This window comes from Crocodylus siamensis, chromosome 5, assembly GCF_052110815.1.
Source record: "Crocodylus siamensis isolate JL-2025a chromosome 5, ASM5211081v1, whole genome shotgun sequence".
NCBI classification, from domain to species: Eukaryota; Metazoa; Chordata; order Crocodylia; family Crocodylidae; genus Crocodylus; species Crocodylus siamensis.
The window spans coordinates 124,332,098-124,350,463 of NC_143399.1; the positions used below are offsets into that span (position 1 = coordinate 124,332,098).

Here is an 18,366-nt window from a genome sequence, read left to right on the forward strand (position 1 = left end):
ATGGGGTCCTGTAAAAACACGTTATCATTTACAGAGGAAAACATACAGACACTGTTAAGAGACAAGAGATACAGGGATGGATCAGGAAACTAAAGGATACTAAAGAATAAAGAAAGTTTAAGATTTATATGTTACCTAGTAGGAGAACAACATAGTGTACATTCCCATCCCAGAAATCATATGGTAATCCACTATCCTGGCCAGGGATATGTCTGCTGAGCCTGGAACATAGATTATGGTTTATATGAAGGACTGTAGTTGGAAAATTATATGTAGACAAGTAAAAGAAGACAAACTAATGGACTGCATTTACCACTGCATAATTCCAGTTTACAACACTGAACTTCAATGAAGTCAATGGAGGCTCACTGGCAAAAAAAAAAATAGCTGAAACTTCTTGAACTCTTCTTGAACTCCTAGGAATCCAGAATGCAAATGATAAAAACAATGCTTGCAAATTTCAAACCTATGACAAAAATACCACCAGTATGTCATTGGTGTCTAGAAGCTTATGGAGCCTTTATAGCTAGGGACAGGCATTCAAAAAAGCCTGAGCCTGAATAGATTCAATCTTTCCAGGTTAGCCTAACCTGCAGAGTTTGAACTTATTTGCAAGTGGATAGACATTCACTTTTGATTCAGAAAATACAGGCACATGCCTGCAGCGGCTCAGGCTAGAAGTCGGGGTGCACTAGAGCAACCCTCCCTTCCCTTTGACAGTGCTGATCTGCAGGGGGAGGGGCATGGCCAGGCCCTAGTAGGATGCTATGTTTAGGGAGCGGTTTAAACCCCCACCCTGGCCTGCATAGTTCCCAGCCGGGGTGTGCCTGGAGTAGAAGGAGGAAGCAGCCTTGCCAGGCTTCTTTCCCCTCCCTTCCCCACAACCCCGCACACTCATTGCTCAAGGGGCAGGAGTGTTACTAACCCCCAACTAGCACTCTGAAGCAAAGGGTGGCAGGGAGGGTAGACTGCTTGTGTGAAGTACATGCATCTGTTGATGATACTGAACTTTTCAATCTCCCTCTCTCTTCTTCTTCATGCTGCCTGCAGCAAACTGAATGCACTCACATGTCACATGCATTGCAAACCAAGTCATTTCTCACACCTCTCTCTGTCCCCTCTTGAACACTGTCAGACTGAAGCCATTGAAGCAAGCCAGCAGGGAGCTTATCAGAACACAAATCTTATCAGACCATCAAAAAACCAAAAAACTCAAGCTTTTCTTAACAGTTTTTTCCAATGTATTTGTAAGAAAAAGCAGAGGGACATTACCAGCTGACAGGTGCTGCTGTGCCTGCAGTCTCCATCTCCTTCTCAGCCAGGCAGAGCTCTGGCTAGGGAGGAAAGAGACGGGGCCAGCCCTGCTCTCTGGAGCAGATAGCCCAGCCCAGCCCAGCCCAGCCCAGGGCTGAAAAGCATGCTGGAATGCTGGGGGACCCTGATTTATCTTAAACCAGCAAGAGGGCTGGGACAGACATTGCATAAACCAATTTGACCCAAATCAGTTAAGTCTGGTTCATTCAGCCAGGTGTATCTTAAACCCATTCTGGCCATTTTGAGACTGAACCTATTTTCTGTTACAGGTTTAAACCAGTTTCTGATCACTTAAACAGATTAATGTGTAACTTCTGTCCCTAGCCTATAAGTCCATTGCAAGATGTAATGACTTAATTGCAGGCCAGTTATTATCTATTGTCTTCTTTGTGTAATGTCTCTCAAATTAAAAGTTTACATCACATCTTCTTACATATCACCTGAAAATGCTCCTTTGCTTTCCAGACCAGAAGACTTTTTCTTTTAGAAGCAAGTCTCATGAGATATGTTTCTTACACCATATTGTGTAGGGGTCTGATTTTTATAGTGCTAACTACCCATAATTACAGCTAAAGTAATTTAAAGTTGTAGGTGCCTCTGCAAATCAGGGCCTACATGTGTTTTACTTCACCACGGTATCAACATCCTCGGTATCGTCGATTCTCCCAGTCTCGGGCTATGGGCTGAGGAGGGAGAGGAGGATCCATGCGGTGAACCAAAGACTGCGGCGCTGGTGTTATCGGGAAGGCTTTGGCTTCCATGACCACAGCCCGCTCTTTGGAGAGAGAGGCAGCGAGCTGCTGGGAAGAGATGGCCTCCACCTCTCTCCCCTGGGGAGGAGGCTGTTCTCAGCCAGGCTGGCTGACCTGCTCCACCGGGCTTTAAACTAAGCCCGCTGGGGGATGGGGGGGACTACTGCCCCTGCTGGCCCGCTGAACGGCCCTTGCAAAGCCAGCGGACCAAGGCACTTAAAGGGGCACTTAAGGGAGCCCACCCCTGCCCCAGCCCTGGTACAATCTGTGGGCAAGGCAAGAGCCCCCAAGGGCACACTTTCCTGCCTCTACACTAATGCCAGGAGCCTGGGCAACAAGCAGGACGAGCTCGTCCTCCTGCTCAGTGCAAAGAAATATGATGTCATTGGGATAACGGAGACCTGGTGGGACTCCACCCATGACTGGACCACGGGGATAGAGGACTATACCCTGTACAGGAGGGATCGTGTTGACAAAAGGGGCGGGGGTGTAGCTCTCTATGTGAAGGAAAGCTACGTGTCCCTGCAAGCTGATGTTGGTGACCGGCATGGACAGCTAGAGACCCTCTGGGTAAAAATTCGTGGGGAATTCGGCACAGGGGACACAACAGTGGGAGTCTACTACAGACCTCCCACTCAAAGTCCCGAGCTTGACCAGGAGTTCGCCCAGGAACTGACTGAGGCCGCTTGCTTCAGGACCTTGGTTGTCATGGGTGACTTCAATTACCCGGACATCTCATGGGAAGATCACTCAGCTAAATCTGAGCAGGCGCAAAGCTTTCTCTCGTGCGTGGATGACCTCTACCTGACTCAAGAAGTCTATGGGCCAACGAGAGGCAAAGTGCTGCTTGACCTGGTACTGGCTACGGGGGACGACCTAATCAGCGACCTAGTGATTGATGGGAAGTTGGGTGACAGCGACCACGAGCTGATCACCTTCACCATCCGCCGTAAAGCTGGCAAGTCAGTCAGCAACACAGAAGTCCTTGACTTCAGAAAAGCCGACTTTGACAAGCTCAAGAGGCTTGTCGGTCAGGCCCTCAGGGACCATGACCCCAGGGAGTTGGGAGTTCAAGAAGAGTGGTTGCTTCTCAAGGAAGCAATCCTCAGTTCACAAGCTAAATCTATTCCAACACGGAGGAAAGGCAGCAAGAAGGCACAGCAGCCTCCCGGCTCTCCAGGGACCTAGCGGACCTACTGTGGCTAAAAAGGAAAGCCTACAAAGGATGGAGGACGGGATTCACCTCCAAGGAGGATTACTCCGCGCTGGTCCGGTCCTGCAGGGAGGAAACCAGGAAAGCCAAGGCTGCAACTGAACTCCAACTAGCTTCAGGCATCAAGGACAACAAAAAGTCCTTTTTCAGATATGTGGGGAGCCGGAGGAAAAGCAAGGGCAATGTTGGACCCCTGCTAAACCAGATGGGGCAACTGACAACTGATGCCCAGGAAAAAGCCAACCTATTAAATAGGTACTTTGCATCAGTCTTTCATCAGTCACATGGGATGCCCATGCCTGCTATGGGACAGGGAAATCTGGGTGAGGGGGATCCCCTACCCTCCATCAATGCTGACCTCGTGAAGGAACACCTTGAGAAGCTGGATACCTTCAAGTCAGCTGGCCCTGACAACCTGCACCCCAGGGTACTCAAGGAGCTGGCGAGCGTCATCGCCCAGCCCCTGGCACAGATCTTTGAAAACTCCTGGCGCTCTGGTGTAGTGTCCGAAGACTGGAAGAAGGCCAATGTGGTGCCGATCTTCAAGAAAGGGAGGAGAGTGGATCCGGCTAACTACAGGCCCATTAGCCTGACTTCTATCCTGGGGAAGATCTTAGAAAAGTTTATTAAGGAGGCCATCCTTGAGGGACTGGCCCAGGCTAACATTCTAAGGGACAGCCAGCATGGGTTTGTTGCGGGTAGGTCTTGTTTGACCAATCTTATTTCCTTCTATGACCAGGTGACCTATCACCTGGACAAGGGAGAAGAGATTGATGTCATATATCTTGACTTCAAAAAAGCTTTTGATCTGGTATCCCATGATCACCTCTTGGCCAAACTGCCCAGTTGTGGCTTTGGCTCCACCACGATCCGCTGGCTGGGAAATTGGCTTCGTGGTCGGACCCAGAGGGTTGTGATTGATGGCAGTCACTCATCGTGGTGCCCTGTGACCAGTGGGGTCCCTCAAGGCTCTGTCCTGGGACCCATACTGTTCAACATCTTCATTAATGATGTGGACATTGGAGTCAGGAGTGGACTGGCCAAGTTCACCAATGACACCAAACTTTGGAGCAAAGCATCCACGCCAGAAGATAGGCGGGTGATCCAGGCTGACCTGGACAAGCTCAGCAAATGGGCAAACGAGAACCTCATGGTGTTTAATACCGAAAAATGCAAGGTTCTCCACCTTGGGAGGAAAAACCTGCAGCACCCTTATAGGCTCGGCAGTGCTACGTTGGTTAGCACTACAGAAGAAAAAGACTTGGGGGTCATCATTGACCACAAGATGAACATGAGCCTCCAATGCGATGCTGCGGCTAGTAAAGCGACCAAAATGCTGGCATGCATCCATAGATGCTTCTCGAGCAAATCCCGGGACGTCATTCTCCCCTTGTACTCGGCCTTAGTGAGGCTGCAGCTGGAGTACTGCGTCCAGTTTTGGGCTCCACAATTCAAAAAGGATGTGGAGAAGCTTGAGAGAGTCCAGAGGAGAGCCACGCGCATGATCAGAGGTCAGGAAAACAGATCTTACGATGACAGGCTGAGAGCCATGGGACTCTTTAGCCTGGAAAAGCGCAGGCTCAGGGGTGATCTGATGGCCACTTACAAGTTTATCAGGGGTGACCACCAGGATCTGGGGGAACATCTGTTCACCAGAGCGCCCCATGGGATGACAAGGTCGAATGGTCACAAACTCCTGCAAGACCGTTTCAGGCTGGACATAAGGAAGAATTTCTTTACTGTCCGAGCCCCCAAGGTCTGGAACAGTCTGCCAGCGGAGGTGATTCAAGCGCCTACATTGAACACCTTCAAGAGTAAATTGGATGCTTATCTTGCTGGGATCCTATGACCCCAGCTGACTTCCTGCCCTTTGGGCAGGGGGCTGGACTCGATGATCTCCCGAGGTCCCTTCCAGCCCTAATGTCTATGAAATCTATGAAATCTATGAAACAAACTGGTGAAAAAACACAGCAGAAGAAAAGGAAAAAAATTAAAGTCAACATGGACTGCATCAAGGGACAGCTTGATAAATCAAGCAGAGAATAGCAGTTAACAAAAGATCACATAGGTAAATAAAACGTTCCCTAGTCTGAGCTCACTAATCTTCTCTCTATTTACACTTTCCCCATCAGGCCTAAGTCTTTAGGTCCAGAGCCCAAACATTCTGCCAAGATAGTCCCTCTTCCTTTTCCTTAAGCAACTGGTCTTAATGGCTCAAACCTGAAGAACCTGAGTAAGTTTATCTCCTAATTGCCATACAGGTTCCTGATTTTGAACACATTATAATGACATTATTAACAAGTTCTGCCCAAGAAAAAAAGATGATACATTATGACAAGGTCTGTACTTTCTTACATTCCTCTGAAGTTTGACCTGTTTTTATGAAGCTTCCTAATCCATGAAAAATGCACAGTAATTGGGACACAAAGAAATCAGTTCCTTGCTATTGTCAAGACCAACATTCTGGGCACAGGATTAGAAAGATTCAACTTCCTTAAAAAATTTATAGAATCTATCATCCTGCGGATAGAATTAGTACTTTCCTATTCCTCCAACGAAGGGCATTTTGGAGGAAGGAACTAGAGAGAGGTGTTGCTGCTTGGGGCCCTATGATATTTTCAGTAAAGGACTGCCATACATGACATATGTACATCTATGACTTTTCATGTAGCTATGGGCTTACTCTCTTTCTCTTATTTTCCCAACTTTAAAATAGGAAAGTTACCTTAAAAGCTCAATCCTGCACTCATTCCCATTTGGTCTACTAAACTGCTAGAGAAAGTGACTTACAGCCATTGATGCTCTTATGTTTCTGTGTATTCCTTGAAATAATATTCCATTTACCTAATATTTTCTGAGACATAAAAGCTAAAACAAATCCAGCACAAATCCAGTGGTAACAATTCATTAGGTAATATTTGTGTAGTGCTTTGAAAATTTAGAGTGCTACATATAAGTATGTAGCAAATGAATTTTGTAAACTTCTCCATTGCCATGATACCCACCTTTTTCAACAGTCTTTGATTTGATACACATATACAGCACATAATTTTAAGCACTTATTCTCTCTGTAAACTGCATACGTCACTTGAGAGTTGATGTACAAAAGTCAGCTGCCTGAATACCTTACCATTTGCAACAGATTTCTCTGGAAAAGCCATAAGAAAAATAATTTGATATTAATTTTCATGTGCTGGATTTCTTTCAGTTTTCATGTCTCAGAAATATTAGGTAAATGGAATGTTAGTTGAAGGAATACACAGAAATGCAAGAGTGTCAATTGCTGTAACCCCCTTTTTAGCATTTTCATCTTCTCTAGAAATTTTACCTTTATGCATAATTTCTGTCCCTAGCCCTAAACTGGTATAAGTGATCAGAAACTGGTTCAAATCTGTAATACAAGAGAAGCAGGGATGTAGGCTCTAGTGCCCCCATGGCTTCAGCCTGAGCCATTGCCAATGTGGCTGCATTTCTGGAATCAAAAGTGAATGTCTATTCACTTGCTTATCAGTTCGATCTACACAATTTAGACTCATCTCCAAAGGTTAAATAGATTCAGCTTTGGGCTCTTGACTATTTGTACTTAGCCTAGTAGACTAAATGGGAATAAGTGCAGGACTGAGCTTTTAAGGTTACTTTCCTATACTATGCCTAAGAACAAACTACATATTCTATTGTCAAAGCTGAACTACCAGATTGATAAGACATATCTTCTTACATAAGCCTAATAAACATTCCACTTTTTGATCTTCTCAGCTGCGTACTTTCTTCCAGTTTACTTGCTTTTACTCTCTTGCCCTCCTAAACATTTGAGGCGTTATTCTGTAGCTGTTCTGTAAATTCAGCTTCCATTCATATCAACATTCTGCATGTGGAATGGTGGTAAAATCAGTTCCTGAAATTTTCTGTGGGATGCTGATATCTAATGCTGTATATAACTAATTAAATAATAATGGGAGGGCAATTTTTGCATTTATTATAAATGTGGAAAGAAACCAGGCTTATTATAGAAATCTAGTTCACATTTTATACTTGAAAAATAGCAAGGAGATAATGTGGAATAAAATCAAGCAAGCACTTAAGAAGGCAGAGCATATGAACACAACCTCCTATTTCACTGCTCCTGGGAACAATCTTTTTACTGCAGATTGCTACTAAACTACATACATAACGCAAGGGTCACCATGTGTCTCTGACAACTGGAATATCGCAGTTTTTACAGCTGATCCTATGGGATTTACAAAAAAAGGCCCACGTTTTCATCAGTTTTGTAAACCACTGAAGGCCACAAGAAGCTCTTGAGTGATCCCAACTCTAAAGTCTCCAAGGCAGCCCGCCCACATGCGCGCGCGCACGCACACACACACACACACACACACATTCTCTCAGTTCTTCAGGACGACAGGGAAGGAGGCAGACCCAGACAAAGGCATGGGCATATTAGGCAGCCACCCAGGGCCTAGACAGAAAGGGGCACAAAAATGAAAAAAAATTACAATTGCACAAAAAAGTTTTAATATTGATATACATACGCATGTATAGGACTGGAAATGTTATCAACTGAGAACAAGCTATTTAAAAATGTTGATAACAAGCTATTTAAAAATGTTGATACCACAAATGTGATAAAGACTTTTGCAACAAAAAAATCATTCTCTCTGGCCATACTAAAAGTTCGCCTGCAGCTGCCAGGAGCCTAAATATGGCACTGGAAGGAGAGTATGACAGGTTGCTTCTCTGAAAAATAAAAGAGACATTTTTTTTTCTGGCTCTTCTCCAACTGTGAAACACTCCTAAGCAAACCTTTTTCACCCCCTCACAAACTGTCCTCTCCATTTGCCACAACAGACCACCTGCAATGGCTATGAAAATCTGGTTGCCTTACCGGAAGCATACATGTACTGATAAGAATAACAGAAGTACTAGGTCAAACTTATTTTTCAAATGATGCCCATAAACACAACTTGTTTGTCTGCTCACATTTCCTTAGGTCATCTTTGCCATGTATCTAATTTAAGGAGAATATGCTGTGGGTGGCTTTAAATAGGGGCTGAAATATAGTAGCTTTGTAGTTATGTGTATTAAGGGAAATGTAATTAAAATTTCATGCATCAAGATGTAAGCTGAGCATCTCAAGGGCTCAAAAGGGATTGTCTTTTCTATGTATGACACAGCACAGTTGGTCAGCTACATCATGGCATTATGCACAGGTTTCATCTTCCTAGTAACAGACTCTGTCCTTTGCCAGAGCCAGAATTTGACCTTGATCGGCTGTTGTTTGGGATAGCAAATCATATGGTTATTATATAGAGATTTATAGATGGTTCCCATCCCCTCAGCATCTCTGGACCTTACTTAAAAATCAATGTTACTTTAGATCTAAAACATAAAAATTAAACTAATATATATATATATATATATATTTCCCCTACTACAGAAGTGTCCCAGAAGTTGATCTAAATGAAACCAGAACTGTGGGGATTATAGCAGCAACAGTTAAAATTCTACAGTGTTTAAAGGAGGAGACTTGGGATGATTTTCCTGTCTCTGATGGTGCATTTTCCAAATCTTCACTGTCAGAAATGACACTAATCCTTGCAGCTATTTAGGAACAGCAAATTACTCTGGACTTGGGAAAAGATCAAATTGTACTATATAGCAGGGGGAGGGGGAGGGGGAGGGAGGGTTAACATTTTCAAAAGGGATGCCATCTCCAAGTCCTCCTACAAGGTGCTCCCGACACCTGTTGTCCTTTTGGTTATAGAAATCAGACTCTGTGGTATCCTAGTAAAACATCAAGAATATTTTTTCACAGTCATTAAATGTTCATATCAATATTTCTAGTAAGTCAACCTTATATGAAGTTTGTTTGGCTTTTCTTTTTCCCATTTTTTCAGCAATTCTTGGGACCATTTGTGCTTAACATGAGCTACATGCTAAGGATACGGTTACATCAAGGCCTAATAAAGAAAGTTTGAGTAAGGGAATTCCTTCCTAAATCAGCAATGCTCAGATTCAATATAAATGTCCCTCACCTGAGCCTTGGAGTATTCCAGAGGAAGGATGGTCCAAAAGTGCAAGTCTTCCATTATAAACCCCTCATCCTCCTGAACCAAAAATTTTGCCTCGAATCATGAGAACAAACAAGACCACAGATTGTAGCAGACTTTATGGGATACATGATAAACAGGGAGGCTATGCGTCAGTGTTTTTTCTAGATTTTGCTCCAGTAAATTGTAGAAAGCTAGACGTGGACTTGCACAGGCATGAATTAGTATAGTGAAGCTTAGACAGGCCAGGAATTATTCTAAGACAAAGTTCTGGCCCCAGCTAAAGTGAATAGCCAAGTTTCCATTGACTTCAGTGCACCAGGATTTTACCTACAGACTCCAAACTGATTATAGATGAAAAAAAGTATCTGAGCTGCTGTCCACCACTATCAAAAAGCAATCCAAGAACATCAGTTAACACTATGATGACTCCAAAACTGCAGACCATATTGGCAAACAGACTGGTCCCAATTTATTCCATTAGATGTTCCCTCCTGCTTATCAGGATCAATTTCACCATATTCAATTGACCTCACATATCCAGCCTCACATCTGCCAGACACTGGAAGAGTAGAGAGACAGAATTTTGTTATGACACACCTGACTCGAATTTCACAGTCAGGTAATAAACCAAAAGTAAGTGAAGTTTTATTGGATATGATTTTTTTTGTAATAAATACATATATAGGTATATGCATACGGGTTACAAATAACCATTGAAAAGACAGAAAGCCTCAGATTACAGTTGCTACCTATTAGAAAATAACTCACTTAATGCAGGTGCAGATATCATTCTCAAAATGTAATTAGGGTAAGCAAAGACAAAAGGTTTCCAGACGTGCCACCCTTTGAAACAAGGGGAACATATCAAGGTTTAAATCACAGAACAGTGTGTTGATTCATCTGGTTTTCCTATAAAATCTTTTCCTTAAAAAAATCATTAACTTTCCATATAGGGAAGCACAAAGTGGGTCATTGGGGAAGCATGCATTTCTCAGACTGGAAGAAATCTATGGACAGTCCCAGGTGAATGGTGTCTGTCCAACACCACAGTCCTGTCAGATTCTGAAGCTGTCCTTCTTAGCCCCCTCCCCCACCCCGCTTCCCAACTCCCAGTACCTCAGCAGGAAAGAAGACATCTGTGAATCTTCTGGCATCACTTCAATGCTTTACAGCTGTAATAACCACTGGTACAAAGCAAAGAATGTTTTGTAGCCTGAGATTCCTGAGGTACTTTTCTAAACAGACACAAGTGTGGGGCTTAGTACAGTGAATAATACCCCACCAGGGGAAGGGTATAGGGGAAAAGATGAAGGGGAAACTGTGATCTGTGGATAATTGAGCTCAACTCAGATTCAGATTTATCTTTCCCTGGCCACTCAACCTATTTGTCCACGTCCAAACTTCTAATCCTTAAATCTAAACAGTATTTCTGGCAGGTTGCACTCCTTCTTGGCTATGTCAAATCAGATGAAAAATACTTCAAGGAGGAGGCTTAGAATAGAGATGATCTATGGGTTTTATATACACGTACTCTGGTGCTCTGCAGTACTCTTCACCAGCAGTACCTAGATGAGCACATTTGATACTTGCTCTTGAAATTTTCTGAATGCATCTGATACCACAAAGTTTGTTTTTTTCTCTCGCTCATCCTTAGGCTGCTCCAAGCACTGTCACAATGCCTTTTGCCCATAGGCAAATAACTCAACTGGTGTTGTGCAAGATGTTCTGTCATGTCAGTGGTTGACATTTAGAAGGGGTTTGAGAATGATCCCAATTCATATTCAATTACAAATGAGAGAACATGGCCAGCCAGGCTGGATGATCCTCCAGAAGAAATTTATTCTGAAGTATCACATTGAAGCATTATAAACACCAGCTCTTCAAATGCCTACACATTCTGGTTTATACTCTTGGCACTTTTCACCAAGATGGATCCACAAAGAATCACCCCAAATAAGTAGAGCAAATCAAAACAGATTTTTTTTCTGTAAAGAAAGCCTTAATTATGAAGCACTTAATGCAAGCAGGTAATTTCAAGTGGAGGTAAAGGTCAGAAACCCTAAACAGAGTTGGCTGACAAACAATTTTCAGTTTGCAAGAAATGTTGTTTTTCTCATATTTGGTTTCAGTCCCATTTTCACTGAAATGTCCTCTGTGCCAGAAGCTCCCCAGGCTCTGCAGCTGCTAGGCAAAAATGACATTTTTGTTATTCTTCTCAGTTTCATCAAGCTGCTGCAGGGTGGGTCCCAGAGTCTGGGACAGACGGACTGTTCTCACTCTGGAACACCACACTTCCAGGTTCTCTGCCATGAGGCAGACTCACCTGGCTTCTTTCAAAGCCCTGCTTTGGATTTGGCAACATTTTGTTCATTTTACGGTGTTTTCTTCAGTACATTTTCCAACCAGCTTGAATCCTGAGACAAGGATAAGCATTGATTATGCATAAAGAAGAAGAGTAGACTCATGATCTTGGAAGTATTCCTTGCCACATGATAGTATCAAATAATCTCACACTTTACACATCTACCTTAGATACTTACTGTTCAGAGACAGAACTTAAGAATATTATGGAAAATATTGGGCAGGCTTTTACATACAAATACTACTCATTCAGCAATCAGTTTCCAGCATCATACAGATATTCCAGCTCCACCCCTGAAAATATCTTTTCAATCTGCCTTTTCAGTAACCATTCTTCCACCTAGATTTCCCTTTGTACAATCTCACTAGATTAGCATAGTGATCAGTGGCGACATGCAGGGGGTGCATGTGCACCCCCTGAGAGCGCTGCACCCCATGACATGTCATGCTTCCTGCTCAGGCGACACACGGGGGGGGGGGGGGGGGGGGCAGGGGGCAGGCAGGAGCACTGGTGCCCCTCCTGCAAGCACTGGCTGGGCAGTGGGAGTGCTGTGGCCACTTCCGGAAGCAATCCGCAGAGGGGCACCCTCCCCTCCCCGTCAGTGATCGGATGTGGAGGAACACCCCCCAGTCGCTGACTGGTCACTGGGGGGCCAATGTCCCCCCTGATTAAGGCAGCACCATGATAGTGACAACCATACAGTTTTCACATTTAGCGGCTACTGAACTTCATAGTCAGCACTAGGTATAGAACTCAGGATCTTCATCACCAAAATTACAATTCTCTACAATTCTGTATTCTCTTCTCAAGAAAATACTTCATTTAGTAATGCTAGTGAGAAGGCTTATGTGTTCTTTGGTAACTAGAAACTGGAATACCCAGCTAAACTTATAAAATAAAAATTGTGCCTGTGCAATAGCTGAATTTTTATGTCATAAGTCTAAACAACAGCATTTTCTCTATAGTTTTGTGGGAATTATTAAAATAACAGAAAGTCTGTAATGTTAACTACATGACATCATTTAACTGAAATACTAGCTAATTAGCAGAGTTAATACTGAATACTGTCAGCAAAGCCAGAATGAACATTTCATCCACTGGCTGGGGCTTAGATATTTCCAGCTCCTGAACATAATTGATTAAGCAATTAAATCAGACAAGGTCAATTACTGGGTTATCAATCAATTTTTGCTATTTTATCCTAAACTAGATACAATTAAAATAGAGATTCAAGGTAAAATAACTATAGGTCATGTGACAATTACTCAAGAGAAAATAACAGTCAATTAATTTGAATGTTTTGGCTTAAGGTAAAATATAACATTAGGGGTTTTTTTAGCATAACTGGACAGCTAGTTGTACAGCTTGCACAACCTGAAGCCAGTGGTTTTATTGCACAGTAGGATTCATAACACCTTCCTGCATTTATGTTACATGTTAGCATAGACACTGATTACTGCATACTGTTTAACTAGTTACTTGTGAATATAACCACTGTGTACATCTACAGTATTACAGACACAAGAAGACTGAATGCTTTTCTGCAGACACAGTCTACACAAACATTTCTAAAAATCTGGGCCTAAGTCACATAATTCTCTTTTGGCTCTGCACATAAGGTGTTACCCAGGATACTAGCAAATATACTCTTAAATATCCAACAGTAATTTAAAATGTTTTTCATCACTCAGACTTTACTATTACCTTTTGAAAAATTGATGTTGTTTGCTCACTTAAATAAATCTTTCTCTTACATGTTCAGAAGGCTTAAACTCATTATTATTTTACAGTCTTACTCATGAGTACGAAAAACTACCATGGCCTCAAAAGAATAAAAAGCAAAGCAAGCAAACAAAAAATCCCCCTTCACAATTAAGAGCCCATAAAATATTTGTCTTTTTTACAGAACAAAATTTTACAAGAATTTTAGAAAACAAGATGGGGAAAAAAATTAGATTGTAGTCTGAACCTTTCTAAAATTATAATACTCATTTCTGATATAGCACTTTTTATTTTTAGAAGCCATTTTCCAAAAAAAAACCCAACCCCAAACAACATTATTTATCTGTAAGCTGGATACATAAGTGATTGGATCATCAAACTAAACAAGTAGTCATCAATGACTCAGTGTCTAGTTGGGAAGAGGTATTAAGTGGAGTTCTCCAAGGGTCTTTCCTGGGTCCAATATAGTCTAGTATCTTTATTAATGTTTTGGACAATGGGATCAAGTGCACAATTAGCAAATTTGTGAACAACATCAAGCTGGGTGGAGTTGCAGATACTCTGGAGGGCAGGGCAAGGATCCAGAATGACCAGGACAGACTGGAGAAATGATCTGCAATAAATCAGATGAGATTCCACAAAGACAAATGCAAAGTGCTACACTCGGGATGGAATAATTGCATGCATATATACAGACTGGGGATTAGTGGCCAGGTTACAGTACTGCAGAGAAGTTCCTGGGGGTTACAGTAGACCAGAAGCTAAATATAAGTCAATACTGTGCTCCTGTTGCAAAAAACTCCAAACAGCATACTGGGTTGTACTAACAGAAGCGTCACTTACAAATCAAGCAATGTTTCTGTGGGTGCATCTACACGTGTGTTGGATCACACAGTTGTTACTGCACAATCATTTAGTACTTGCTAGTAAGCTAGTAAGCAAGGACTAAATGACTATCCAGTAACAACAGTGTGGTCCAGCACACATGCAGACGCACCCACAGAAACATTGCTTGATTTGTAAGTGACACTCCTGTTAATACAACCCAGTATGCTGTTTAGTAAGCAAGTACTAAATGACTGTGCAGTAACTGTCATTACTGTGCCAGTCCATGCAAGTCTGTGTGGGTTTTTTCACACGCTACTGCACAGTAGCATTGGCATTACAGTTTGTGCCTGCCAACACTACATCACCGTAGCAATAAGCTATGGTAATGTAGCTCATCACTACTGTGATGTAGCATCTTGTGTAGGTGCATCCTGTGTCCAGCTTTGAGTCCCACACTTCAAGAAGGATGTGGACAGTTTGGAAAGAGTCCAACACAAAGCAACAAAAGTGATTAGGAGCCTAGGAAGCAAGACTTATGAGGAAAAGCTAGAACAACAAGGGTTATTTAGTGTGTAGAGAAGACTGAGTGGAAATTTGATAACAGTCTTCAAATACTTGAGGGGAAGTTACAGAGAAGAAAGAGATGGGCTTATCTTCATAAATGTAGGGGACAGAAATAGGAGCAACCGCTTCAGGCTTCAGCAGGGAAAATTCAGGTTAGATTTTAGGAGGAGTGTTCTGATTATGATGGTGGTCAAGCATTGGAAAAGACTACCTAGAAAAGTTGTGGAAGTTCCATCCCTGGACATTTTCAAGAGCGGGTTAGACAGACACTTGGTTGGGATGGTTTTTAGTCAGAGATGATCCTGCTTTGAGCAGTGGGCTGGGCTAGATGACCTTGTAAGCTCCCTTTCAGCCCTACTTTCTTCTGATCCTGTTATCTCAGCCTCCTAAAAAAGTAGGAACTGAGGCAAAGGTGTTTGGTGATTTCCCATATATTACCAAATACGTATCCAGGTCAGCAGCAGAACTAAAGAGTTACTGGTTCTCCATCCCACACTCTTACAACTAGATCTTGGCTTTCAATAAAGTATTAACTGTGCCTATTCAATCCAATAACTAAGACAATCTTGCTGTACATATTTGGACAGTTAACAAAAGGATAAATTACAGCTTTAAAAAGAGAGAATTGTAAACTGAACTTAAAACACCTTCATAGAAATCTCTCATCAGCAGTACAATGTCAGACAAGCATTTGTGATGCTATGTTCATTGCCTTTTATGGTATATGGAGAAAAACTCCCTAATTTGTAATGCTCCTGATGAGTTTATTTTTAAGAATTCTTATTAAGAGTAGGCCACTTGAAGATCAATGTACTGAAAATGAGATAGTATTGATAATGCAGGAGAGAAAGACCAAGGCAGGTTAGCATTCATGATTTCACTAATGGAAATGGAAAAATGGTGGATCCATATAAAGGAAAGAAGGTAATGGATGCAAGTTCATGCTTTCAAGCAATTCAGTTAAAATGTAGGTGGACAGATGGGAATAAATGTGAAAATGCTTGATGCTACTTCTTTTTTTTTTACTTCAGAGACTATAATATTCCAATATGTGGCTTAGTTTATCTTTTAAAAAGATGCAGTTGGAAAAAACCTGAATAAAACCTAAAGTGAAATTTTACAAGTAGATGTTAGGGATAGAATCATGTGTGTGCTGCTGCTAAACACTTTCTCTAAATATATGTGCAAATTGTAAATCAAAACTGTTTTTACAAACTTTATAACTTGGTTCTGAATGTGCTGTGCCAACAATATTTTGAATACATACTGTTCACAAAAATGGAAGGCTCATAAAATACTCATTCTTAATGTATATTTGGGTGAAGTTTTGTATTGAAAAGGCTTATGTGGCCATCTAGAAATGCATGGCAGGTAATCATTACTTGGCTGCAAAAAATGTGCTAATATGGAAAAGAATAGGTTTACCTAATGTAATATTCTCTCCACATTTTTAACTTGGTTCTAAAAATGGAGAGAGCCTCTACTCAATTTCTCTTCTTAAGGTTCAGTTAAATTTTGGGATTGATTCCCATAACTTTAGTTGAGCATCCTAAAGCCTGTGAATGTGGTAATTTTGGGTGGCTCCTGGAGCTCTTAACTCCTGGATTGTCCGCATGTTAACACCTTGAAATGGTTTTATGCACTCAGGATGTGGTTTTATGCACTCAGGATGCAGCTCAAAGTTATGCCACTCCAGGGCAGGATTATCTCTGATCTGTACTACCCAGTTCTTGTTCCATTAAGGTGTGGCAACTCCATACACATGTACCACCCAAGTTGAAGTCCTCCAAATTGGCTTAAGTTATCAGAAACTGGTTTAAACCTGTAACAGAACGTAAGTTCAGTGCACAGAAACCAGTTTCAAATGGCCAAAACTGGTTTAAGCATCAGATTTAATTGATTTGGGTCAAACTGGTTTATGGAACTTGTGTCCCAGACCCCTTTCTGGTTTAAGTTAAATCAGAGTCCCCCAGCATTCCAGCATGCTTTTCAGCCCTGGGCTGGGCTGTGCTGTCTGTTCCAGAGAGCAGGGCTGACCCTGCCCCTCTCCTTCCTAGTCAGAGATCTGGCTAGCTGGGGAAGAGGAGGAGACTGCAGGCACTATAACGTCTGTATGGCTTTCCCCTGCCATCCCCTTTTCCCCCACGCTCCTTGTTGCTCAAGCAGGGATCCCCCTCTCCCACAGCTTGGACCCCAGCAACACAGACCCCAAACAGCATCTTGTCACAGTCACACCACCCCCATGCTAGCTGATGCTGAGAGGTGTCTATGTGCGTGTCTCCAATTTCACTAGAACAAAGGCAGACAGTACAGTATCCACTAGGGGCTTTTTGAAGCTAATCAGCAGGTCAGCTGGTAATGTCCCTCTGTTCTTCCTTACAAATGCCTTGGAAAAAGCTGTTTAAGAAGAAATTGAACTAATGAGAGAGAGACTTTTGTTTTCTTGATGGGCTGATAAGCTTTGTGTTCTAATAAATTCCCTTCTGGCTGCTAGCTTGCTTCAAAGGCCATAATCTGACAGTGTTCAAGAGGGGACAGAAAGAGGTGTGAGAAATAGATTTAATAGATTTCACAGACATTAGGGCTGGAAGGGACTTCAGAAGATAGAGTCTAGCGCCCTGCCCAGGAGCAGGAAGTCAGCATGAGTCATAGGATCCCAGCAAGATAAACATCCAGATTTCTCTTGAAGGCATTCAAAGTAGATGCTTGAACCACCTTCAGTGGCAAGCTATTCCAGACCTTGAGGGCTCAGACAGTAAAGAAGTTCTTCCTTTATATACAGCCTGAAAAGGTCTTGGAGGAGTTTATAACTGTTCAACCTTGTCATCCCTTGGGGTGCTCTGGTGAACAAACGTTCCCCCAGATCCTGGTGAACACCCCTTATAAACTTATAGGTGGCTATGAGATCGCCCCTGAGCCTGCGCTTTTCTGGCCTGAAAAGTCCCATAGCTCTCAGCCTCTCATCATAAGGTCTGTTTTCCTGACCTCTGATCATGAACATGGCTCTTCTCTGAACTCTCTCAAGCTTCTCCACATCCTTTTTGAATTGTGGAGCCCAAAACTGGATGCAGTTCTGCAGCTGCAGCCTCACCAAGGCCAAGTACAGATGACCTGGTTAGCAATGCATGGGACCTTTGAGTGCCACCAGTTTGCTGCAGACAGTATGAAGGAACAGGGAGAGGGAGATTGAAAAGCTCAATATCATCAACAGATACATGCACTCCACACAAGCAGTCCTCCCTCCCCCACACCCCTCTTTGCCTCAGAGTGCTAACTGGGAGCTGGGGTCTGGCAACACTCCCACTCCTTGCAAGGGCTCCCACTCCAGGCATACCCCAGCTGGGGAATGTACAGGCCAGGGTTGGAATTTAAACCCCTCCCTAATCAGTGTCCTGCCAGGGCTTAGCCATAGCCCACACCCTACAGCTCAACACTGTGGAAAGGAAGGGAAAGCTCACGGTAGCTCTCCTCCCTCTCCCCCCCGCCCCACTGATTCTATCCTGAGCCACTGCAGGCATGTGCCTACGTTTCCTGAATCAAAAGTGAAGGTCCGTCCAC

At 42.8% G+C, this 18,366-nt stretch overlaps 1 protein-coding gene across 4 annotated transcripts in view; it reads right to left on the bottom strand.

The window, feature by feature from the left end:
- Positions 1-18,366, bottom strand: part of BMPER (BMP binding endothelial regulator) — a 230,918-nt gene that overhangs the window by 59,443 nt on the left and 153,109 nt on the right. The window contains exon 14 of one of the 4 annotated variants that reach the window (XM_090050190.1): positions 9,968-11,746. The exons of 2 other annotated variants lie outside the window; for them this stretch is intronic. In XM_090050190.1, coding sequence (XP_089906316.1) covers positions 11,719-11,746 — 28 coding nt within the window. In that variant the 3' untranslated portion in view covers positions 9,968-11,718. One more of the 4 variants, XM_090050188.1, reaches the window with a different exon arrangement.